A 26,947-nucleotide genomic window follows, 5' to 3' on the forward strand; every position below is an offset into this window, starting at 1 on the left:
AAAAAAAAAAAAAAAAAGAAAAGAAACTATAGACAAGATATTTAAGTAGTATAAGAGTTGCAGAGTTCACAAAACTTACCAACTGACTGGATATGAGAGGTAAATTAACAAAGAACACTGAAAGATTTTAAGTTGGGTGGTTAAGAAGATAGTGGTGTCCACTGAAATAGTGAGCCCATAAAAAGAAGCAAGTTTGAGATGCAAAGATGATAAGTACCCAAAGATATGCTTTTTTTTTTTTTTTTTTAAAGAAGCACTTGGAAACGAAACCAGTTAGAATAAAGAGATTTGAACTGTGTATGTGCATTTGGAAAGTCACCACTGATGCAGTTGTAAGATTACATTACATATAGAAGGCAAAAACAAACCAAAAAACCAAAAGGATCAGGAAACTCCACAAACAGGGCTGAAGAAAACAAACAGAAATATAGGAGAAAGAGATATAGGACAGTTAGCAGCGTACAGAAGTCTGGAAATAGAGTTCATAGAGAAGGCAGTCAACAGTATGGAATGATACAGAGATCAAGAAGATAGGGACTAAAAAAAGGAGAGTGACAAGTACTAGTGATTCTGAGGAAAATAGCTGTTGAACAGTGGTTGGAGTAGATGCCAGACTAATGGATAAAGGAAGCATGGGTGGAAAGAAAATGGAGGAAGAAAGTAAGAGTTACTTCTTCTAAAAACTTGGCAATGAAAGGAAGGGCAAAATGAGAGAAGATAGCACATGAGTATGCAATGTGCAGCAGGATCAATCAGAGGCAAAATTAAAGATACAGTATGGTAAAAAAACAAAGGCATTAACATTTTAAATTAATCAAATATGTTTTAATATTTCATATATAACCAATATAAAATGTATCTGTAGAAAGTATATTTAAGTTATTTGATGTTAAAATAACAATAAGCTACTTAATCTTTCATTAAAGATAGAAATAAAATAAAATCTATATTCTAATAAAAATTTTCTTAGACACATTTTCTTTATTGGAGTAGTCCCCCCAAAAATGACACCTATTTAAAGATGACTTTGGAAATTTTTTTTTATTTTTAATATGGTTTAGTATATGAACAATCCTAAATGTATCTAACAGTCTGGTTTTTATGCACTTGAGGAAAGAACTCTTCATTTAGTTTCTTCTCCCTGTTCATTTCACTTTTTAAGACAAAAATATATTTGAAAATAGTTAATTAGAAATTTAATGGCTTATTAGTTGTAGATATGAAACCCTGCATAACTTAAATTTGACAATATTAAAATACTCATTAATTATAAGGACATACTAGTTTTTACTATGCTGATTCATTAGCTTTTAAATGATTCATCTTTCCTCATAAGAAAATAAAGAATAACTGTCATATACCGTATTTATTTCCTACCTTGTTTAACAGGCAAAACTCTATTCCGGAATGACTTGGCTTTCCCTGGGTCATGGCTTCGGCCATATCCACTGAAGCTTGAGGAACACAGTGGCCCATCCAGTTCATCATCAAGAAGATAGAGTGAAAACCCTTCAGCAGCATCTGAAACTTGCATTTTAAAAAACTGTAATGTTAACATAATTATCATGTTTTTAGGAAAGTTAAGCTGGCTGATTTTAAAACTATACCTACATTATTTTACTCCAACATCCAAAATTACAAGTTGCTCTAAGAAATAAATCTGAATATTTTGAGAACAAATGATTTATCGCTAAACTTTCAAGCACAAAATATCACAAAAATACGTCCAAGGAACCCACCTCCACACATAACAAATCCTCAAATCTTAGGTTGACAAACATATTGTAGATAAGTGCTCTGAGATACAGACATTAAAAATCACTCAGTCATAAAATTTTAAAACTAAGATACTTTAAAAATTCATCTAGTCTAATGAAGAAACAATCATGTGGCCTAATGTCACACTGAGGACCACACAGCTAGTGAGTAAAATAGATAAAAAAACAACTTTTCTAAATTCGATTCTGTTGGTCTTTGTACTAGAAAGCATGCTACCTCTTCTGTATCTTTTTTTTTTTTTGCAGTTTTTTTTTTTTTTTTTTTTTGGCTGGGGCTGGGTTTGAACCCGCCAGCTCCAGCATATGGGACTGGCACCCTACTCCTTTGAGCTACAGGTTCTGCCCCTCTTCTGTATCTTTAATATTAGTATTTAGCTGAGATAAAGAACACCAAAAACAAAAGACATTATTTACCAGGAGACGAGAAAGGAGAGCTAGTCCTGGCATAAGACACTGAGGTATTCTGGTCATTTTTAGGCTGTAACTTCATTTGTTTCTGTTTCCCTTTTGGACTAGAAGCAAAAATATATTTTAAAAAATGAGCATTTTTTTCTGTTAGTAACATATTATGAGAGTATGACACAAAATGAAGAGGAAATGCCCTAAATTCCAAGTAAAATGCTTTAAATTAGTAATTTGACAAAGGTAAACTTCAATCCTTAAAATTAAAAAAAAAGTTTTTGGTATAGTAAAATCCATATACAATACTTTTTGTCACTAATTCCATTTTTGTATAGGCACAAGTGTTCTGGGTGAAAAAAGCTCTCTTGGAATCTCTTCAAATTATTCATAAACTTTCAGAAATTAGGTAATACACGAAAAATGTTTTCAAAGTATAAAATGCTGCATCAATATAATATACCTAGGAGCTCGGCTACTAGATAATGAACTGCTGCTGCTTCTTAGACGTTTTCTGTACCGTGGTCTTCTCCTCTTCTGACTCTGGACTGCTGACTTATATTCAGAGATGATGTTTTTAATGTGACTATCAAATAAGGCAGATAATCTCAGTGTCATGCTATAGATCTGAAAAGGTGGAAATTGTAGTCATTTTAGCAACTACGTTAATTATATGAAAAGTAAAAGGTATAATAAACATGCCTGTACCAGTACCACCATTCCAGACAAAATATATGTATGTACTCTTTCTTCACATGAACAAATTATTCTCAAAGAATTAAAATAAGACATGATTTTTCATCTAAAAATTAATACATTTTATTAAAGGATAACATTCAGTGTTATGAAGAGAAAGTAAAAAAAAATCTCGAGGGGGGAGAGGGTGGAGGGAGAGGGATTCGAGGGTTCATTTCTGTGGTTCATCTTACAAGGGTACAAGTGAATCTTTCTATGAGTAGAATATGAACGTTTTAACGCAATAACTAAGAAAGTTACATGAAGGCTATGTTAACCAGTTTGATGCAAGTGTCTCGGATTGTGTGTGAAAACACCACACTGTACCCCCAAAGTGCATCAATGTACACAGTTACCATTCAATAAAAAAAAAATAAAAAATCTCATACACTGTCAGGGGGATTTAAATCGAAACAACATTCTAAAGGACAATTCGTAGTAGGTACCAAAAACTTTTTCAGTATGTAACAAAAAAATGGTTCAAAACATGAAATGTATTATTTTAAAGAATATATAAATAGATATAAATAATTATATTAATGTAGGAAATCCTGGAAGCAGATATATTAAATATTAGGTATAAATAAAAATAGGTGACAGGCTTTGCAGATGACTTCTCTTTTCTTCATTATATTTCTCTGTATTTCTGAAACTCTATTTCACAGAGAATAAATGTTGCTCTAACAATCAAGACAAGGGGTGCCATATGTAAATAAAGTTTATCTGTAGAAACTATCGAAAATTCATTTTATATGAGGTGGGTGTCGGCAAATATATACCTACTATGCAATTGAGTCAAAGTTAATCAGGTATCAGTGATTACAAAAGACAAAAATTATTATTATTTTTTGTTCTCAAGCTATTTTAAGTTCTATTGAAAAGAGAAATTAGTAAATCTGAATAGGAATAAAACAGTTATAACTTCCCAATATGTCTCACTATTTGTTATAATAATGGGAACATAAATATTCAGAGCTAATTGAAATATTTCATATACTTGTATCCTAATACTGTCAACTACCTTTACATGTCTATCAAGTCATTTATTAGACATAACAGAGGGTACTCAATTTATTTCTTCTCCTTTCCCTTTTTTCTCTCTGGCAGATACAAACAAGCAGTAAAGAAGATGCAATTAAGAGATAGGAAAAGGTGCTTAATTTCTGAATGACTATGTTTAATACATCTTTATGCATGCCTAATAATACTTCATGCCTGAAATGATCTATATGTCAGAGAATATACTAAGAATCAAACTTCAGTAACAATGTCAGGATTATAGTATATATTTGTTTAGCAATTTTAAAACTGGTGAAAGAAACTGCTTGACATATATAACTAAATGCTTGGATAATTAGCCCATCTAATTATTTTCTTCATACCCTTGACTTTTTATTAGAGGTATAAGCTTTGGAGTTGCTGAATATTTGGCGAACATCCTTATAAAATTCCAGAGGACTACCATAGTTTCCTGCTTCCAAAGTTTCTTTCACAGTGCTGAAGTCCATAGGAGTATCTATAACATCTTGATAATCCTACAAAGAATAATGTGTTATTAAATACCCAAACTGCACAATAATAATAACATAATAGAACTGTATCACCTACTGATACAATCCACCAAACCCCGAACACATTGCTTTTAAATATGTCAACTACCTTACCCCTCAACCAGAAATCATATTTTAGTTGCTCACAAATACAGCAAGGGTCTGAGAAGGTCTGTGACAGAGCCTTAGCCCTCATACAGCCATCAACAAAAATACATAACACTGAAGGGACAAAATAGGAAATCCATGGCCACTGGCTTCATCTCTATAGCGTTCATAATATGAATACCATTTCTTGCTTAAAGACTAATACACATAAAACCTTCAAGACCCTAAAAAACTGCCTAGCAAGAGAGGATGGGATTATTCACATATAATTAAATATTTTCATTCCACAAATTAGCTACATAGTTTCAAGATTCTCAGCTATGAGAACATTCTACTCAAACTGTCATTAGTTGAGATCAAAGTCAGATTGGTCATGTTTTTGGTTCTCTTTGTGTGTTTTCATGAGTGTGATACGTCTGCTTGTGTAAAGTCTTCCACCAGAATTATTTTAATTACTAGAAAGCAAAGATTCCATTTTAACCTCAATTTTTCAAGTTTAGTTAAGATTTTCCTGGGGTTATCATATGAAATTATGTCTGAAATTTATAACTATATATGCTGTAACCATCAATAAGTAAGTTTCAGAGTGAAAACTACATTTAGTATTAGATCCTTTATCTTATTTAGAATCATTAAAAAGTAAAATCTATACATGTCCTTCAAAGGGCTAAAAAAGAAAAAAACAGAAGGGACAGAGAAAAAAGGAAAAAAAATATTATTTAAATATGATAAATCACTATTGCTCAAAATAGATCTTATTTTCTTAAACCATAGAAAACCAAAAGCATATTCTAACACAGCAGAGCTTATGAAACATTAAGGTTATTACAGAGGAAAAGTGTTGGAATTAGTATAATATGATGTCCAAAACTCAAAAGACTAAGCCTGAGTACTGAATAAAGTCTCACTAGGAATAATCAGCTATAGTAGAGAAATTATTATACTGTATAACTTGTATTTTCTAGTCGGGAGCAGTGGCTTTAGACGTACATAAATAAAAAAAAAATAATCCTAAGGATGCCACAAAGAACAATACTGAGAACATATGTTGATTAAAAACTAAATGACCAAGGAAAATTAAATTAGGTAAAATAAATCAAATAGTTAGAAGCAGTTTTAACAAATTATGAAAGGTTTATGTAAAGTGTGGATATTTTTAGAAAGTAAAAACACAAAATCCAGGATGTCTTTTAAGAGACTACCAGGCCTACCTCAGGAGGAGATGGATCTTGTTGTCTTTCTGCAAAAACTGACTCTGAGGATTCCCCTTCTTGCTCTTGATGGCCCTATTAGGATAAGGAGCATATATTGTGTTTCCATATCACCACAATAAAATATCAAGACTCATATACAATTATGACTTAAGGGTTGAAGATCTGTAAATAACAATTATGCTTTTATTCATTTTTATTTTAAGGTGAAGAAATTCTATATTCACCATTCTGATGTATTTCTGAAATACAACTTTACCTTTTCCCTGAAAAAGTTAAAACATATTTGCTATTTTTAATGAAGGGTAAATAAACATATAAATAAATATACTCCTAGGAAAAAAGAATCCTATAACCTAACTTATCAAGTGTTTATCTTTGTTGAAAAGTAATATTGATTGATATGTTGGTTACTTTGTGTGACCATATCATATCATATTTAGCACAAATTAAACAGGACTGACATATGCTACCAAGTCTCTACAATGTATAGAAGTATAAGTATATTAGAAATTAGCAAAATATATTAAACAAATATCTGAAATAAAATTTAAAAAGAACAAAGAAATTTTGATTATAACGTGGTTTAAACTAAATAACTTACACACTAAGTACATGGCAAGCATTTCAAAAGGTCATCATTACCCTACTCACTTTCATAATTGAAAGACTGGGAGAGAAGGAGGGCAGGAAGGAGAGAGAGGAAAAACTGCTCTTAACTAGACTTTAGCATGGATGATTATGGACAATTGTTATACTGGCAATTATTTAAACAACTGTATACTTACTGAGTAAGAAAGAGGATCAGCTGGCTGTCGAAATGGCTCTGAGTCTTCACGTTCATAAATGAGGCTCAACAGTTCTTTGCATTGTTTTCTCCAAGCATCAGGATTACACTTTAAAGACTGTCTTCTTCCTCGGCACTTGACCTATGGATTTTAATAGAATAATATGGAATAGCTCTGTTCTAAAGCTCTTTGTTAATTTTCTCATGATTCTCTAATGTTAATAGAATAGTTGCTATTTTAAAGTGCTTTTTTTTCCCCGCTCTATCAGGATAATATTTATATTACCTCAGTATTTATTGGTAGTTAAGTATACTTGATGACGGCACTATAATTTTCTCAAACAACACTTGAGCAATTTCTTTTTTTATGAAATCCTTTGTGATCATGATAAGTTCTGTTTTTTATAATTTGATGTCTTTTTTTTTTTCTTGCAATTTTTGGCCAGGGCTGGGTTTGAACCCATCACCTCTGGCATATGGGGCTACCGCCCTACTCCTTGAGCCACAGGCACTACCCTAATTTGATGTCTTTTGTTAGTGTCTCTTTTGATATTTCAAAAGATATTTTCCCTTACACAAAACAACTATATATCTAATTATTATAGGGGAGAAGTCTGAAGAAAAGAGTTAATGTAACAATTTGGGAAGTTGCATTTTGAACTGTTTCCAAGATAGTTTACTGTACCTAAATTTGCCCTAGATGCTATAAATAATGTCCTTTATGCTGAATGCCTGCTTTCTTTCTGGGAGCCTGGAATCTTGGTATGTACCAGTCAGAGGGTACCTACATAAATAGCCCCCAATAAAATCCTTGTGAATTGAGTCTCTACTCACACATGTTTGCTACATTTTTATTGCTGGATGAAGAGTGTGACATGTGACGCCCTCATAGAAGGGAGAGAGAAATAGAGAAAGATCATAAAGAAGCCTATATGTGGCTTCCTGCAGACTCTGCCTGTGTCTTTTCCCCTAATGATCCAGTTGTGTACTGACTGTGTTGCAGTAATAAATATTAGCCATGACTATAAGTACAGGCAGTCACTAAGTAACAAACATCTGACTTATATACAACTTACACGTATGGCCAGAGGCTATTACAGTTAAGTCCCTGAGTTACAAACATCTGACTGATGTACAACTTATACTTATGAAGGGGGGCTATTACAGATAATAGGTAAATGTACCTGTTCCAACTTACATACAAATTCATCTTAAGAACAAACCTATGAAACCTATCTTGTTTGTAACCCAGGGACTACCTATGCATAGATAGATAGATAGATAGATAGAGATAGAGATACATAGATAAATAGATAAGATAGATATACTTAGTTCTGAGAGTCCATATAGCAATTTCCCAAGCATTAGAGATTACCAACACAGGAAACCTAAAAATGTTCACTCTCAGATGTTTATTTATTTACTCACTCTTCTTCCAGATGAAGTACCAGGAGCATCTGAATCTAAATCAACCATTTCTGTATCCTATTAAATTAAAAGGGAAGAGTAAGAAATGTTAAGTTACATTCAAAGTCTTAGAAATTAGACATTTACAAATAAATGGCAAATATAATCACAATTAGCTTTCCCTCATTGGAGCAGGCAGCAGAACAAAGGCTGGAGGGAGACTCACTCCAAATTTTCCCAATATACTATTTACAAGCTGGAAAATACACTGGAAGAAGATGAGTTAAAGTTTCTCTTTAAATCAGAATAGTAAACTAAGGAAAAGGTGCAGTGATTGGTATCTGCTAAAGCTGTACCTAGGAAGCAGTGGTATTTTTTTAAAAAGTTACCCTATATGACATGTTTATTTAATATAATGATCACTTATTCATGATTAATCCTTTGCTATTTCAAGAAATAGATCTTTTTTCTGAAGGAAAAATACATGTATATTACAACCTAAGATACAGAGAACTCTCTCTGAGGGATATTTTTTTAATACAAAGAATCAAGTCCCAGGAACCACCAGTGATGGTGAAGCACCTAGGAAAAAAGGTAAGTATTTCATGAGCTACTGATAGTCCTTTCCAATGAAATAAACCTAATAAATTAAATTTTTACTTAAATTTTCTATTTTAACCCAAATAATGCTACTGTTAGGAGAAATTCTTGCTACCTCAAATCCTAAGTTAAAATACATTTATGTGAAAGGTCAGAGAAGAATATAAGAAATATATAGGTAAATCTAAGAATATGAACAGTAATTTTTTTCTGTGGCAAGAGGCTAATATCTAATTTATGTGTTGTGTTTTATTATGTAAATAACATTTAACTCCAATAATACAGTGTATCAGAATTAAACACATTTTCATAAAAGAATAAAAATAACACTGAAAACTTACCATTTTTGAGATCAGTATAGATAATACAAATATGCAAAATATCTCATGCCACTGCAAAAGAATCTAGCATATTTGATTGACTTTTCCCTGGGATGAATTTTTTCCAGAAAATAAATTATCACTTTCCATTATTATTCAATACTCTTATTTTGGTATTTGTTTCTCTCTATCATAGCCTCCAGTCTAATATGACTTTATATAAATCAGAAACATAGATGGGGTGGGGAAATCAGATATATAGGGGTCTGCTGAGAATACTAATTCCATTTCATTTAGAAAGGAGTGGTTTATGTTGGTAATTTCCACAGAAGAAATCAAATAGCAATTCTATGAAACCATTAAAAATTTAACTTTCAAACCTGTAATCTTAAAATTCCTTAATATTTTACATACATTGTATAGAAAATAACATCCTAACTGAAATTTCCATCAATTAAACATTCTTTTATTTATTGTTTGTTTTTTCCCCATTTATATTTTATTTATATATATTCACGGGTAAAAGTGTTACACTGATAAATTGCACTGTGGTGAAGTTGGAGCCTTCAGTGCATGTATCACCGAAGCAACACACATTGTACATTCTATTAAAATACTGAGTGCTTTATCTTGCTTTTAAGGACTAGAAAACGAAGTGCTGACTTCGCATTACTGAAACTCACTGAGTAAAGTAAGATGACTGGCCACCTGTCTCTGACTAAAGCCTATACTGCTATTACGTTTGTGGTATATTCAATCTAAGGACAGGTTAACGAGTTTAATATACAAAGATGCAGGTATTTAGCCAACTTTAAAAAATCTGTTTGGCTGTTCATAGCCAATTATAACATTTGCATATAACACTTATTTTATTTCAAGTAAGAGAAAAGGAATTGATTCCTACTAATTATGCTGTGATTCTTACCTCCTCTGCATCAGTACTGTTTAGTTCTTCTGCTTTAATTTTATTATAAGTATCTAGTATATCAGTACAGCTCTGATCCCTAAGAAATAAGATAAGTCATTTCAATAATTCTAATAATTTTTATAATATCCAAAATTAAAAAAAAAAAAAAATTTTTATTAAATGATTATTAAATGATAGATGTGTACATTAATGCAACCATGGGGTACAGTGTAGTGTTTTCATATACAATTTGAAATATTTTCATCAAACTGGTTAACATAGACTTTATAACATTTACTTAGTTATTGTGTTAAGACATTTATACTCTACTTTTAGAAAGATTTACTTGTACCCTTGTAAGACAAACCATAGAGGTGATCTTTCCCATCACCCTCCCTCCACCCATCCGCCCTTCTCCCCTCCCCTCCCCCTCTTAGCAAAGTATCACAAGAATGGAAGAAAAAGTATCCAATGTACACATCCCTATTATGAAACTAATTTATAGTTCTCATATGAAAGCTATAACCTAATTATAGCTCCAAAAATATTTTAAAAAATATCAGAAGTTAGCCTCTCTGGAAATCATAACAACTTCTTACCCAATAAATCGGAGTAAGACATCAGTTACAATTTTTGCTGCTTTAACTATAGGGCTGTCTGGCTCGTTAAAAGTCCTGGCATTATGCTCAATGTAGCGTACCTCCCACATTAATGCTGATATTCTCCTGTGAAAGAAAAAATATGCTATGTTAGCCTTGGATGATACATTTAAAGTATATTCTAGGAAAAAAATAAAAAGTAAAATATATTCTAGGACTATATGATATAGCACAACAAGGCACTTAACCATAGTATGTCAGAGGTATTCCAATATATGTATGTAATTCAATATATATGTTTGACTAAAAAGGAATGGTATAGTTACAGCATTTGAAGCACAGGGAGGAATTCTGAGCCAATGAACTGTATATTAAAACTTGGAATGGAAATAACCCAGGACATTATAGGTAGAGTTATTTGGCAAAAACAAATAAATATAAATAAGTAAATAAAGTATTTTGATTAAAAAAAATCAAGAGAATATTTAGCTTATTTTTCAGGGGAACAACCTACAAAATTAAGGACAAAAACTAGATTGCAGAAGATGACAGATTTTTATTTAGTTACTTTTTTGAAATATATTATTTACACAAATAATATATAATTATAAAAATGCATCCAGTTCTCAATTACAAGAGGCAGATGAACCAGTTTGTGTGATACTGTGCTTAGTAGTAGACACACATGAAGACAGGGACCAAGAAGTGCCCTCCATAGCCCTTCCATAATCATGTCCCTCCCAATCAAGGAAAAAATAACTTAGCTCTTCACCTATACATATTTCAGTGTTGACAATTAAATCTAATTAACTGCTGCCTAATTACTCAGAAAAGAATTTAAATATGCTCCAAATCTATAGCACCTTAATCATGATGAATACATAAAGTTTACCTTTAATAAACTAAAGTTAACTACTGTTTTTATGCCACCTATATTTTCTTCTCTACTTTTCTTACCCACCTCCTTTTTACCTTGGAAGAGAGAATCTTCTGAATAAAGGAAAACTAGTGTTCCAAATTTTTAGAAGAAATTTTAATGTAGAGGTCTTTTGGATGATCATTTTACACTATGAAAACACAGATCTCAAAAGGAAAGCAAGAGCCATACAGCTATGAATTTTACACTAAGTGATAAAACTAAACGGACCTGTAAAAGCGGTTTTCAAGTCTCCTCCTGATGGTGTTGAGGTCAGTTGGATAAGCGATTACAGTACAATACAAGGGGTAGGCACTGAGATCCACTGGAACAGCAAAAGGGCTGGCAAAATCTAAAGAATTACCAAAATCAAAAAAAAAAAAAAGGTAGCTATAAAAGACATTAACATTTAATGTTAACAAACAATAATATAAAAAAAGAAGGGAAGTCAATATACTACATTTCTAATACAATGATGATTCAATTATACAACTAGAATGTTATTCATTTAGACATAGTATCTACTAGTCATGCATGATACACTAGTTTAAATTAGGTAAAACAAACAAACAAACAAACAAACAAAAACTAAAAGGAATACTGTGTTTAACTTCAGATGTCCATGTCTTTCCTGGATAACTGATAGACTTCTCACATGATATGTTTTAGAAAATGTCCCTATTTGTGTAGTTCAAATACTTTACTCACCCACTCTCCTTACTGAGGAACCTATTCAAACTCAGGCTCAGGGAATAGCTAGCGAGCCAAAACGACTGAGGAAAGAAAAAGACACTTATGTGCCTGCCTTAACTCTTATTCCCCAGAGTGTGAAAAAGTTTATCAGTTATTACTTTGGCCCAACACACAGAAATGTTAACAATAAAAGTAGAATCACTGTGCTTAATTTAAATGTAAAATGTATAGTGAGAAATTCCATTTTCTTTTGTAGAACTTAAAATTCTGCTGGTTTTCCTAGCTTCCTTCCACACTTCTAATATTTTTTCACATTCACCATACCCAGGGAAAGAAGGTGGTTGATGCCCTGAATAACCCGTTCACATTCCTCATCTCTGGAATGAGCCCCCCACTCTCCTTCCTGGGGTTTGTATAGTAAAGCAGTCAGTTCCTCCTGGGACACAGGAACACCAGCACCAACTTCATCTGGTAAGGCAGCTAAGTAGAAAATGAAAAATCAGAAATAATTAATTTCCAATACCATGCTATTGCCATTTTACTTTCAAAAGAATTCATTTTTAAAAAGCATATTTACTTCCTTCTGGAATTGGCTCCATATCCCAGGGGCTCATTTTTTCTCTCTCATTATTGTCCCAGCTGTTAAAAAATAACAAAATGCAAATCAAATTTACATGGTACTTACATTCATATACTAGAATAATTTGCATGACTCTCAGGGAGGGAAATTTGAAAAAGAGTAATATAATTAAAGTACAACTCTGCTCATATCACGATAATAAACCTCTAATAGAGAAAACATAGTCTATCAATATGAAACTCAGAGGACAGTAAGCCTCAGAGGACAGTAAGTCAATAGAGACTAAAAAATAAATCCTCACAGAATAAACATTTCTTCTATCATTCTTGAGGGCTTCACTCACTAGGAATCTTAAAACTTTGCAATTTTAAAAATAATTAGAGTAAATACTGTAGACTAATAGTATCTCTAAACATGATACAGTCACCTTTGTTTATAATTCACAGCATTAAATAAAGATGTTACTAATACTCATTGCTTTATTCCAATTTAACATTTACTTTAAGCATGAAATTAATTTCAGTATTTTCCATGAAAAAATAGTTACAAATCTTATATAAAATAGAAATACTGAAGAGAAAATGCAGATAATAGGGAGGCAGAAATTAATCTTTTGTTCTTCCTTTTAGCCAAAAGGTCTATTTTTTTCCTTTCATATATAGGTATTGTGAGACTATCTAAGTCAGATAAAAATGTATTATTTCTGGAAGAGTTTACTGAAAGTTGGTATACCATTATAGTATTATATCAGGCATAAAGGACTACAGCCATACTTACTGAACACTGTAACACTGGAAAGAGCTATCAGGATACTCTGGTTGAAAAGGCTGCTGACTCTCCACAGTCCCAAACCACCAAGCGTCATCTATTATACTGCGAAATCTATCACCTGTAATAGATTTTTAAAAATTCTTAAAAGGGTGCTCTTGAGAATACTGGCACTGTTCCTATACAGAAGTAGCACTGGGTCTTACATTATCAGAAGTTACCATCTAAGTTTTCCAGATAAGTGAATTTTACATTTTACTCTCCTTCAAGTATTTTGATTTTCAAGTTGGAGAAATCTTTCCAAAATAAATTACATAGGTCCATGTCTTCTTAGATAAATGCTATCAAACATAATTTAACTTCTATCAATTACTTGGCATTGCTATTAGACGTATTCTTTATTGTACTGCATATGTATGTTAATAGAGTTGTTTTTTCTTCTTTTATGCCTTTCAAAATCTCTTCAATTAAATAAAATAGTGCACATGAGAAGTACCAGCTACTTGGGAGACTGAGGCAGGATTGCTTAAGCCTAAAGGAATTTGAGGACAGTCTAAGCACTATAGGACTCTACACTTAAAAAAATAACTTTTTAAAATAAAGTTTTGAAAATATCTTCATACTAATTTTCTACCTTTAAATAGCTAAAGATTACACAATCATACCATTGTGAACAAAATCATTTTTTATGCATAGGAAAGGTGAATTTAAACACACTAACAGCAAACATATACATAGTATTAACTATGTACCTGGTATCATTTTAAGTGCTTTCTATATTTTAACTCATTTATTTCTCACATAAGCCTCATAAGCATGTACTGATAAGATTCTAATTTTAAAGACAACGGAAGTAAAGCATAAAGAGGTTAAAAAATTGTTCCAGATCACACAGCTAATTACAAAGCAAGATTCCAAGTCAGGTTGAGAGACCCCATTATTCCAAAATTATGTATTTATTATAGCTACAAATACATTTTAAAATTTCAGGCATATATCAGTAAATGTCTAAAAAGTCAATAGCTTTAGAATCTTTATGTTCTGTATAATTATAGAGCTTTAAGCCAATTTCTTTACCTTTAAAAATTTTGCTTTACATTATTATTATAGTATTTTTTATAACCAAAGAAGAAAAGAAAGAAGAAAAAAAAGAGACAGAGAATAAGGTAGAAAGGGAGATAAGAGAGAAATGGGGAGAGAAAAAGAGGGAGGAAGAGAGAGAGGCAAGAAGGCAGGAAAGAAACCATAATCAGTAATGATCTGTTTAAGAGCACAAGTATAAAGTGCTCTATATTAGGGCAACTGACATTTGAGAATTTTCTTTTTATTTGGATTTGTATACTAATAGAGTATGTATTTATAGAAGGTTTAGAGATTACTTTTCACACATAATATGCAAAGAATTACCTAACATAACTAAAAAGGAAATTTTACTTTGATTTTTCTAGTTTGGCTGAAAGCCTTTGCTAGCATTAAACTAATTTCTTTCTGTTAAATCACAGTTGAAAAGCTACTTACTCTACTTCAAGTTTAATAGCTATTAAATGACAATTCTATACTTACCAATCTGCCAGTTCCTTTCTTTGGCTTCATTATAAAACTGATGTAGCACAAGGAAGTCAATGACATCTGGCATGTCATGATACCTGAACAGAAAATAAAGCAGATGTGAATCAATTCACAGTTAAAACAGTATTATGTTACTTATTGAATATCTAAAGATGTATGTTTAATATGGAGGCATTAAGAAAAATTTTGCAAACCTAACAGTTCCAAGAAATATCTTTACTTAAATTAAACACCATCTCCTCTGATTTGTTCGGGAGTACCTTGCAGATTGATGTATTACTTTAAAAATATAAAGACGCCAAGGGTACAAGTGAATCTTTCTAAGACCAGAATGTGAACGTTTTAAAATAATAACTAAGAAAATGACACGAAGGCTATGTTAACCAGTTTGATGGAAGTGTTTCGGATTGTTTGTGAAAATCCCACACTGTACCCCAGAAGTGCATTAATGTACATAGTTACCATTCAATAAAAAAAAAAATATATATATATATATATATGCCAGTAAAGGTTTTTAAAGCATAATGAGATATTTTACACTAATGACTTTTTAAAAACACTATGAATTGATGTTCCTTAATATCTTCAGATTCTAGACTCAATTTCAAGAAATGATCCACTAACTTATTATTCCTATTATTACAGAAATAAAAAGAAATACTATATTTCAAGCATACCATTAGTCACTTATAAAGGTTTTCTTTGACTCCTCACAACAATTCTGAGTAAGATTAGTATTTTCCTTTTACAAATGAAGACACAAATTCAAAGAGGTTAAGTAACTTTCTAAGGGACCTATCTATCCATCATATACATAGAAATTACATGTAAATGCCATGAAAGCTATGTTAACCAGTTTGATAAAAACATTTCAAATTGTATATACAACCAGTACATTGTACTCCATGATTACATTAATGTACACAGCTATGATTTAATAAAAAAAAAGAAATTACATGGAGAAAAAAATAAGATTTAAATTCTGGTCTTTGTAAACCCTGTAGTAGGACTACCATGTTTCCTCTCCCATTGATCTATGTACTCTGTAGAATATACAGTAGGTATTAAAATAAATACACACAAAAAGACACACACAATCATAAATAGCTACTCACTTAATAGAAAAAGATTCTCCTGTCATTTTGCCTGAAATGGGGTCCAAAAATGCAAGCTTCAAGCAGCATAGTGTAGGTGGTCCAACCTCGTATTTGATTCCTACAATCTTAACAAATTCTTGCTCCTATTAATGAGAATATCAATAAATTAGTACTTTCAATATCAAATTCACATATTTCATTATTAATTGAACAATTTCAGAATTATCTGAATATCTACCAAATCTAGGCATTACACTGAGTGTTAAAAGTATACATGGCTCTTGACCTCTAATAGCAGGTTGTACTTTAGTGTAGAGATCTAAAGCAAAGATAAGCAACAGAATACCCTGAGAAAACATTTCCAAATTCATGGTCCTGCATCCTACTCCCATAGAATCAAATTCTATAAACCTGAAGCATAGTTTAGCCATACATATTCAGAAAAAAATTCCCCAGGGGATTACAATGCTCACTCTGGTTAAAAAAAAATCAAGTATATACGTTTGGAGAGAAGACTTACATTTTAAAATGCCTATGGCACTGTCTTACAACAACCTTATACACTGATTACAAGTCACATTTAACAGATGACTAAACTGATCTTAATGGGTACAATGACTTGCTCAAAGTTATAAACTAACATATAACAGAGACGGGACTAAAATCTAGATCTTACTCCAAAGCTCATACTCTTTTACCACAAACATGCTGCTTGATACAATATCCTGGAACCACAGGGTTAGGATTAAAAATAAGAAGTCACATATTTTATTCATTCCTCTGATTCTAAAAACGAACTCAACTTTCATCAGATTCTGTATAGATGGTAGCCATCCCTATCCCAGGAGAAAATTATGGAAAACTCATTTGATAAGATACTGCAGCACATAACAATAATAATAAAAATTTTCACAGGGTGGCTCCTGTGGCTCAGTGAGTAGTGTGCTGGCCCCATATACCAAGGGTGGTGGGGTTCAAACCCAGCCCGGCCAAATTGCAACAAAAAAAGTAGTCAGGCATTGTGGCAGGCACCTGTAGTCCCAGATACTTGGGAGGCTGAAGCATGAGAATTGCCTAAGCCCAAGAGCTAGAGGATGCTGTCATCTGTGATGCCACAGCACTCTACCAAGTGTGACAAAATGACACTCTGCCTCTAAAAAATAAAAATTCACAAATATCTAAACTAAATATTTATTTTAATAAAAATACAGATTCTGTCTTAAATCCTTGTTAAGCATCTTCACCCAACAACCCTTCATAATTGGAGAACCATCATAATATTGCTCTTTAGTCTCTTGTTCATAAAAACAAAAGAAAACAAAACACATAAAACGTAAAAATGATGGTATGTATAACCATGTCTGTCTGTGTATATGCATGCATGTATGAATGAGTGAATAAATGAAAAAATAAATATTTACTGACTTAAAATCCTTCTCAATATCTGTTTTATTTAGCCATGCAGTTACATGGGGACTATATAAAAAAAAATTTTATAAAGCATATATGTTTCTGAGTTTTTTTCTGATTTATGATACATATTTAATATATTATAAAGCTGTCAGAATGTTGAATATTTGTAGTTCACAAACTTAGTTTATGGAACTTCCAGAATGTACAAGGTTGCTGATAAGAAAAATATCCATAGAGAGGAACTCCTTTTTTACTGTAATTATGGGATGGAAGAGTAAAGGACCTGAAACTTGTAGGAAATTAAGTCAAATAATCAAGACACTGATGGTATACAAATTTAAGGAAACATAAATGTGACCCATACCAGTTATACAAGAGTTTCATACATCAATTTATCTTCGATATATAATCAATAATGAAATTTGCATGAAACGGAGGGAAATCCAATGATTAAGTAACTTAATTTCAAAGCTACTTCAGTTATATAAATTATGAATTTGGCAAACTTACCCTGAGATCCATTTTGTTCCATGGCTGTTTCTGTATGTTAACACTGTATATTTTTGATTTTCTTACAGCCCGCACATAAGCTTCATGCCCTTGCCTAAAATAGATAAGCTAAAAGAGAAAACATAAGGTATTAAACAGTAGCATCTAAATTAACAACTTTTATGTCCCAATATACATTCTTAAAAATATCCTCTTCTGCTTGCAGAAAATAAACAATTATAAATATTGTTTTTTATTTCAAAATATTAATGGGGTACAAATGTTTTAGGTTACATGGATAGTTTTCTAATTCTTGAGTCATGGCTATAACTGTGCCCATCACACAAATAGTGTTGATTTTACCTGTTAGGTCGCTTTTTGTCCCTCTCATCCTCCCACAACCCAGATTATGTACAGTGAGTTTTATTTCCCTCTGTGCACATGTATGCTCATTAGTTAGTTCTAATATAATATTGAGTATATCTGGTGTTTGATTTTCTATTCCTGAGATACCTGAAAATCTTTGTACAATAAAGGTACTTTTCTGTATCAAATGGTGTTCATTCAGTACTCATGCCTAGAGTTCTGTCCTATGTACAGCATCACATAAACACTGCAAACACAGTCTTTTGTTTCTCAGACAGCTTCATAAATCTTCTGAAGTAACAGATTCCTGACAAATATATAAAACACTGATGACATTTTAAAGTACATTTGACCCTCCATATCTACATGTTACATATCCCTGGATTCAATCAACCTAAGTTCAAAATTATTGGGGAAGAAAACAATACAAAATAATAATACAACAATAAAAATAATACAAATAAAACACAATACAGTATAACAACTATTTACACTGTATTAGAAATTATAAGTAATCCAGAGATGATTTAAAGTATATGAGAGGATGTGCACAGATGCAAATACTATACCATCTTGGATAAAGGTCTTTTGCCTCTGTAGACTCTGGTATCTGAGGGTGTTCCTAGAACTAATTGTAGTGAAAGACGACTGTGCTATATTTCAAATTGTAATTGAAATTCTAAATATCAACATTTCAATACTCAGCCTACACATTTTATATAAATAGTACAAATTGTAGGCTACTAACTGAAGTAATCTCAAGACAAAAATTTCATGCTGAAAGAATTCATGTCAGAACTGGCACTGTATGGGAAGAAAATAAATATAATTGCTTGGTAAGATTCTTCAGTACTTTAAGACAGCATTGATTATCATATTCAGAATTTATGGAAAAAGGTTTATTAGTTTATTTTCCTCAATAGTGTAAAAGTAGTGATAGAGATAGCAAAAAAAAAAAAAAAAAACGTAAAATACACTGGAATACTCTACCAATCAATACTGTCTATGCCAGAATTTCAAAAAGCTATAAATATGACTAGAAAATGAAAAGGTTTAAATATTAGTAAACAATTGTAGGGGTTAAAAGGCCAAAAATAAGCATCTTATTTTTATATCATTTATTGTATATTGATTTTGAACACTCAAAAACATTAATCATTGAACAATTATGTGCAAGGCACTGGGTGCTATATAGTTAAAGCATAAAAGTGAAATAATTTATTTAAGAAATACAGATACACATGTAGATATACAACTATAACATAAGGCATAATATATAAGAAGAGAGAAATAAGTGGAAAAACTCATGAGAAAAGAGAGGCAGACAAATGAAAAACAGGGATAATATCTAGTACAAGTTGGCATTTGAGTTAGACCTTTAAAATAATCATTTTAAGAGGCAATGATTTGTGAATAAGACATTCTATACAAAATAATAAAGGCTTAATATTTAGATGAACGAAAAAGTAAAGTCATTAAGAAATCAATTACATAAAAAAGCCTACTTTTGTCCTTATGAGTTACTTAAAAATATTCTGATGTATTATAGTGTCTGATTCACCTTCCTCATTATCTGAAGAACTTTCATCACCTACTAACTTACTAGTCTTAAAGCACATAATGATTTAGTAACTTCAAAAAAATAGAGAAAAACTGATCCTACTAAAAAGTATAAATAATTTATTTTTTAGTGATCTTACTAAAAAGTAAAATTGAGTAAAATGGTTCTATACAGTAGTGGAATTTCATAAGATCTTACAAGTATATACCATAGGTTCTTATTTTATTCTTTTTTCTTTTTGAGACAGAGTCTCAAGCTTGTCCCCTGGGTAGAGTGCCCTGGCATCACAGCTCAGAGCAACCTCCAACTCCTGGGCTCAAGCGAGTCTCCTGCCTTAGCCTCCCAAGTAGCTGGGACCACAGGCACCCGTCACAACGCCCAGCTATTTTTTGGCTGCAGCCGTCATTGTTGTTTGGTGGGCCCGGGCTGGATTCGAACCCGCCACCTTGGATGTATGTGGCTGGTGCCTTAGCCGCTTGAGCCACAGGCACCGAGCCTCTTATTTTATTCTTTAAAGTCTTCTAAGATTAATTAAACATTACTATTCTTCTACCTCCATAAAAATAGGCAAGTTTAGTGATTTGGATATACAAAAAATTAAAATTATATACATTTTTTTAATATAGTATTCATGAAAACAAGTTTATGACAACAGTCATGCAAATAAGCATTGCTAAAATGTCCAATATCTATAAAAAGACATATTTATGAATAAACATTTTAAATAATGTTCAAGATAATCAGTAAGTAATAACTTATTCATAAGGCTATTGGATAGCTATTTCTACAATCTTTACAAAAGATAATTACAGAAGTTTGGTAGAATTTTGATTTGCCCTCATTTTTTAAAAACTATTTTCAAAGTTTAGCTCATTCTTTTATTGTGATAGCAATATTTCTACTGTTGGATCTTGAATAAGAAACTGTGTTCAAGCACTTAATCAATTAAAATTAATGATGAGTTAATATATCATAGACTATACAAGCTAAGTAGAACTCTAATATTCCAATGTTATAATAATTTTCACAAGAAAATTAATTTGTTTCACCAGGTAGAAAATTCATGATTGACAGATCATAAGTATGACTTTGTTATTGAATCACAGGCTTAGCAAGAAAGCACTTTTTGTGAAATGATATTGAAAGGGGTAATTACTCTCTGGTATGATATATCAGGTTGAAGTTTCTTATTTAAAATTAATATGAGGGTACAAATTTTTAGATCACATTGTTCACTTTCAGGGCAAAGTTCCAGTTGTATAAACTCCCCCTTACCCTCACAATGTGCACATTAGGTGAAATTCTACCTCATGCCCTCCCTCCTTCTGGCAATCATCCTCCACCCCTCCCCCATATTAGACAATATTAGTGTTTTATTGTTCATATGAGAATGTAATTGTTTAAATATTGGTTTCATATTAGTATTGAGTACATTATTTTTTCCATTCTTGTGATGTTTTAATAAGAAGAGTTTATTTCAACCCCATCCAGGTAAATGTAAAAGATGTAAAGTCTCCATCTTTTTTAATGGTTGAAGTATTCCATGGTACACATATACCACAATTTGTTGATCCATTCATGAGTTGATGGGCATTTGGGTTGCTTCCACGATTTGGCAATTATGAATTGAGCTATAGTAAACATTCTGGTGCAAATATATTTGTGGTAAAATGATTTTTGTTCTAGGTAGATACCTAGTTATGGGATTGTAGGATCAAATGGAAAGTCAATTTATAGTTTTGGGGGATTCTCCATACTTCTTTCCAAAAAGGCTATATTAGTTTACAATCCCTCCAGCAATGTAAAAAGTGTTGCCTTCTCTTCATATCCATGCCAGCATCTGAAGTTTTGGAACTTTGTGATGTGGGCTAATCTTACTGTGGTTAGGTGCTATTTTGGAGTGGTTTTCACTCACATTTCTCTGATGATCAAAGACAAGCATTTTTTCAGGTGTTTGTTGGCCATTCATCTGTCATCTTTGGAGAAGTGTCTATTCAACTCTCTTGCCCACTTATAGAGGGGGTTGTTTGATCTTTTCTTATTAGTATGAGTTCTCTGTAGATTCCAGTTATCAGACCTTTGTCAGATTCAAAACATGGAAAAATTTTCTCCCATTCTGAAGGCTGTCTATTTGCTTTGTTTGTGGTACCCTTACCTGTGCAAAAGCTTTTTAGCTTGATCAAATAAATTTTTTGTGTTGCTGCAATTGCCAGGGGGGTTCTTGCTAATAAAGTTTTTTCCAAGGACTTTTTGATTTGCCCTCATTTTTTAAAAACTATTTGCAAAGTTTAGCTCATTCTTTTATTGTGATAGCAATATTATATTTCTACTTTTGGGTCTTGAATAAGAAACTGTGTTCAAGTACTTAATTAAAATTAATGATGAGTTAGTATATCATAGACTATACAAGCTAAGTAGAACTCTAGAATTATTATTACTTTAGGTCTTAAATTTAAATCTTTTATCCAGCAAGAATCAAATTTTGTCAGTGGTGAGAGGTGTGGGTCCAGTTTTGGTCTTCTACATGTAGATAACCAGTATTCCCAGTACCATTTGTTAAATAAGGATCCTTTTCTCCAGTGCATGTTGGTTAGGCTTATCAAATGATCATGTGGAAGGGTGCAGCTATAGATTCTCTATTCTATTTCATAGGTGCCATAGGTTGACATCTCTATTTTTGTGCCAGTTCCATGTAGTTTTGATTACTATAGACTTGCAGTATATATAACCTGAAATCTGGCATTGTGATGCCTTCTTTGTTTTTATTTCTAAGAACTGTATTTGCTACTGTTTTTTTTTTTTTTCTGGTTCCTTATGAAGTACTATTTTTTCAAGTTCTTTCAAGTTTGAGATTGGTGTTTTGATGGGGATTACATTAAATCTATACACTGTTTTGAGTTGTATGGACATTTTAACAATGTTAATTCTTCCTAACCATAAGCATAGTATATTCTTCCATTTGTTGACATCTTCTGCTATTTTCTTTTTCAAGCTTTCATAGTTCTTATAGAGATTTTTCATGTCCTATGTTAGATATATTCCCAGGTATTTCCTCTTCTCTGGAGCTACTGTGACAGGGATAGAGTTTTTGCTTTTATTGTTGGATAGTCAATTGTTGGAATAAACCAAGGCTAATTTGTGAGTATTGATTTTGTATCCCTAGATGCTTCTATATTCTAAGAGCTTTGTAGTTGAGTTCCTGGGGTCATGTCATCTAAGAAAAGCAAGAGATTGAACTCCTCTGTCCCTATTTGAATACCCTTGATCTCCTTCTCTTGCTTGACAGCAACAGCTAGGAATTCCAGCACTATGTTGAATAGCAGTGGTGACAATGGACATCCTTCTCTAGTTCCAGATTTGAGCGAATATGCTTTTAGTCCTACTCCGTTCAATATGATATTGGCTATGGGTTGCTGTAGATGGCTCCCATCAATTTAAGAAATGTTGCACCTAAGCTTATTTTGTTGAGTGTTTTTGGCATGAAAAAAGGTTGGATATTATCAAAACCCTTTTCTGCATCAATTGAAAGAATCATATGGTCTTTGGTTTTGATTCTATGTATGTGGTGAATTTTATTTATGAATTTAACCTATGTTGAACCAACTTTGCATCTCTGGGATTAAAACCCATTGGATCATGATGTACAACTTTTTAAATGTGTTGTTGTATTCTGTTTGTTAATATCTTGTTGAGTATTATTGCACTGATATTCATTAGTAACATTGGTCTACAGTTTTCTGTTTTAGTTGAGTCCTTTCCTGGTTTGGGTATCAGGATGATATTTCCCTCCTAGAATGTGTTGGATAGGATTACTTCCTTCTCTATATTTTGGAATACATTATTCATCATAGGAACTACTTCTTTGAAGGTTTGATAGAATTAGGGTGTTTATGTGATCCAGGGCTTCTCTTTTTTTGAAAGATTTTGTATAATTGATACTATTTCAATGCTTGATATTGGTCTATTTAAGATTTCTATTTCTTTCTGGCTGAGTTTTAGAGGGTAGAATGCTGCCAGGTATTGGTCTATTTTCTCTGAATTTTGATATTTCTGGGAATAGAGATTTTCATAGTAATTGTTGAGAATATTTTGTATTTATGTGGCATCTGTTGTTATTTTCCCTTTATCATTTCAGACTGAAGCTATTAGAGATCTTATTTTCTGTTTCTGGTTAGGCTAGCCAAGGGTTTATCAATTATGTTAATCTTTTTGAAGAACCAAAATTTTGTTTTGCTGATTCTCCAAATGATTCTTTTGTTTTCAATTTCACTTAATTCTGCTCAAATTTTGATTATCTTTTTTTTTCCTGCTAGGTTTGGGATTGGATTGCTCTTCCTTTTACAATAACTTGACATGGATCATTAGCTTGCTGACTTGCTCTCTTTCTCCTTTCTTTATGAAAGCATCTGATACCATTTTCCTCTAAGGATTGCATTTGAAGTATCCCACAGATTTTGATAGTTTGTGGCTTCACTATCATTTTGTTCCAGAAATCTAATAACCTACTTCTTAATCTCATCTATGACCAAGCTGTTATTCACCATAAGGTTATTTAGTTTCTAAGACTTTATTTGAGCATGAAGATTTCTGTTGCTGATAAGTTCAACTTTTATTTAATGATGGTCTGAGAAGATACAGGGGACAATTTCTAGTCTTGTGAATTTCCTGAGGTTAGTATTATGTCCTAAAACATGATCAATTTAGGAAGATGAACCATGGGCTGATGAGAACAATGTATATTGAGATTTATTAGGATAAAATATTCTATAAATATCTATTAAGTCCATTTGTTCTAGGGTCATGTTTAAGCTCATTATTTCATTGTTTAATTTCTTCTTGGAGGTTCTGTTTAGTACTGTAAGAGGGGAGTTGAAATCTCTAAATAGTATATTGTACAAGAAGATATCATATGGTTCAGATAAGTTAGGGTTTGTTTTATAAACCAAGGAACATTCAGATAAGGTACATACAAGTTAAATATCGAAATCTCTTCATGTTGTGTGCTTCCTTTGAGAAGTATATAGTGTCCACCCTTGTCTTTCCTTAATTTAGTTGTGTTTGAAACCAATTTATCCACAAATAAGACTGAAACCTCAGCTTTTGTTCTGCTTTCCATTTGCTTAGAATACTACTGCCCATCCCTTCACCCTGAGTCCTGTTTTCTCCTTTCAGGTTGTTAGGTAAGTTTCTTAGTTTTTGTTTCCAGTCAGCCAGCCTATTCCTCTTTAAAGAAATATTCAAACCATTCATGTTAATTGATAGAATTGATAGATATGGCAGAATTTTGAATATCTTGTTTTTCAGAGGTCCAGGTGTAAGAGTACAGCACCCCACACACTCAAGACATGGCAGTTTAGCTTCGTGTATTCTTTATGGAAAATGGCTTTGAGATGGAGTTCTTTTCTTTGAGGTCTTGCCTGCAGCCTGCAGCAATGCAGAGACACTCTCACAAAAGAATACTGGAGAACCAGGCCTGGGTCGCAGCTGGAAGCTGTAACACCTGTCGAGGCATTGGGCTGCTGTGTTCTGCTCCTCTCCCCTCATTAACATTATAATCAATTGATTCGGTTTAGGGAAATGGGCTAACAAGAACAGACAACCTGACTCCCTTATGTTTTAACCCCAAACAAAATCAATTGTATATGTGTTCAGCAGCAATCATACTGAATTGGAAACTTAATGGCAGTTTCTGGATCTTACTTCACATCTTTTTGATTGTACTGAATTCTTACTGAATGTTTTAGAGTATATAAGATAATCAGTAAAGTTGAGCGGGGTTGCTGTGCCAGACTGAGCTTCAACCTCCCTTAATATCAATCATTCTGTCTGTGGTTTTCTTTCTCTGCATCAACAAACAGAGGGCTCTGGGGAACACCAACATCTGGTGCTGTGAGCAGGATACTATGGCTGGACCAAGGAGCTGTTCAAATTGTTCATGGAGCTTTTGCTCACCAACCTTAAGGATAGTGAGATTGGTACTTACGGAATCTAGAGGGTTTGCTGAGCTTGAAAATTCTCAGACTCTAGACATTAGTTAGAAAAAGGAATCATTCACCATCCAGTCGTGGGTAACTCCTCAATTGTTGAGGATGAATACATTCAGTTGCTTAAAACTCTTTTAGATACCATGGAAATTACTATTAAAACCAACTCTTTTCACCATTGGTTTGCCACCATAAAAAATTGTTGCCATTAGTTTAATCCTAATTCCCATAATCAGTTAAATTTAATTGTTTGGGAGAAAGTCAGTGAAGAAATGAAGTGCCATCATCAGCAAGGCAGGATTATTGATAAAGATATTTGGGCTGTCTATCATTTGGGTAAGTTAGCTTTACAGTCTTTTGTAGGCACCAAGAGTAAAGCTCCTAAGCCTCCTACTTCCCTTGATATGGCAGATGCCAAGGCAGATCTTATCAAACTTTCTATCTCAGACAAAACCGAGAATCCAACACTTAATCATGGTGAGAAAGAGAGGGTTGATAAGACAGAGAACTCCTTAGATGAGTGCTCTTCGCAAAGGGACAATAAAAATGACATCAATGTTTTCTTTCCGTCTTCCTCTACACACTCTTTACAGAATAAAATGATTGGACTTAAAAGTTTTATTAAAAAATGTTATGACATGGTGGAAAAGGCTACGACTCAGCCCTTTGCACCTTTTGAACCTCTTTTGGATATGATTATTCCATCCTCTGTTCCCCCTCTGGCTTTTTCTCCTCTACCTACTTCTCAGTTTTTGCCAGTGCTACTGCCTCCACCCTTTGTTACTCTTCCCTCTGGGGCAGAGGCCCCTAAGCCATTAAGATCGCGTCCTCTGTCTTTGGAGATAAGCAAATCAGCTCTCCCAATAACGCAGCAGTCTCTGCCTCCTGCAGTTCAACTTCCAGTTGTTGAATATCAGACATGAGTTCACCTGCATTAAAAGGGCTGTTTTTCCCAACCCTAAAAATATTAGAATTAGAAGTTCCCTGTAACCCTTTTACTTTACCCCCGCCATCTGCGAGTTCTAACAGCTTAGGCATTGTTATGCCTGTTACTCGCCCTGTGACACAAAGGGAGGGAGCAGGAGATAATATGCAACCTGTGGCTCAAGC

General features: G+C 32.6%; 1 protein-coding gene across 1 annotated transcript in view; it reads right to left on the bottom strand.

The window, feature by feature from the left end:
* Positions 1–26,947, bottom strand: part of BRWD3 (bromodomain and WD repeat domain containing 3) — a 175,390-nt gene that overhangs the window by 5,878 nt on the left and 142,565 nt on the right. The window contains exons 25-40 of the mRNA XM_003803556.3: positions 17,948–18,055; positions 16,043–16,167; positions 14,922–15,004; positions 13,368–13,479; positions 12,588–12,649; positions 12,335–12,490; positions 11,549–11,669; positions 10,402–10,527; positions 9,821–9,899; positions 7,997–8,053; positions 6,570–6,710; positions 5,782–5,856; positions 4,295–4,447; positions 2,641–2,804; positions 2,193–2,290; positions 1,378–1,527 (exon numbers count right to left, since the gene is read on the bottom strand). Of these exons, the coding sequence (XP_003803604.1) occupies positions 1,378–1,527; positions 2,193–2,290; positions 2,641–2,804; positions 4,295–4,447; positions 5,782–5,856; positions 6,570–6,710; positions 7,997–8,053; positions 9,821–9,899; positions 10,402–10,527; positions 11,549–11,669; positions 12,335–12,490; positions 12,588–12,649; positions 13,368–13,479; positions 14,922–15,004; positions 16,043–16,167; positions 17,948–18,055 (1,810 nt within the window). The remainder of the gene's footprint in view (positions 1–1,377; positions 1,528–2,192; positions 2,291–2,640; positions 2,805–4,294; positions 4,448–5,781; positions 5,857–6,569; positions 6,711–7,996; positions 8,054–9,820; positions 9,900–10,401; positions 10,528–11,548; positions 11,670–12,334; positions 12,491–12,587; positions 12,650–13,367; positions 13,480–14,921; positions 15,005–16,042; positions 16,168–17,947; positions 18,056–26,947) is intronic.

This window comes from Otolemur garnettii, unplaced genomic scaffold (genome assembly GCF_000181295.1).
Source record: "Otolemur garnettii isolate 467f Iridium unplaced genomic scaffold, OtoGar3 scaffold00332, whole genome shotgun sequence".
Lineage (NCBI taxonomy): Eukaryota > Metazoa > Chordata > Mammalia > Primates > Galagidae > Otolemur > Otolemur garnettii.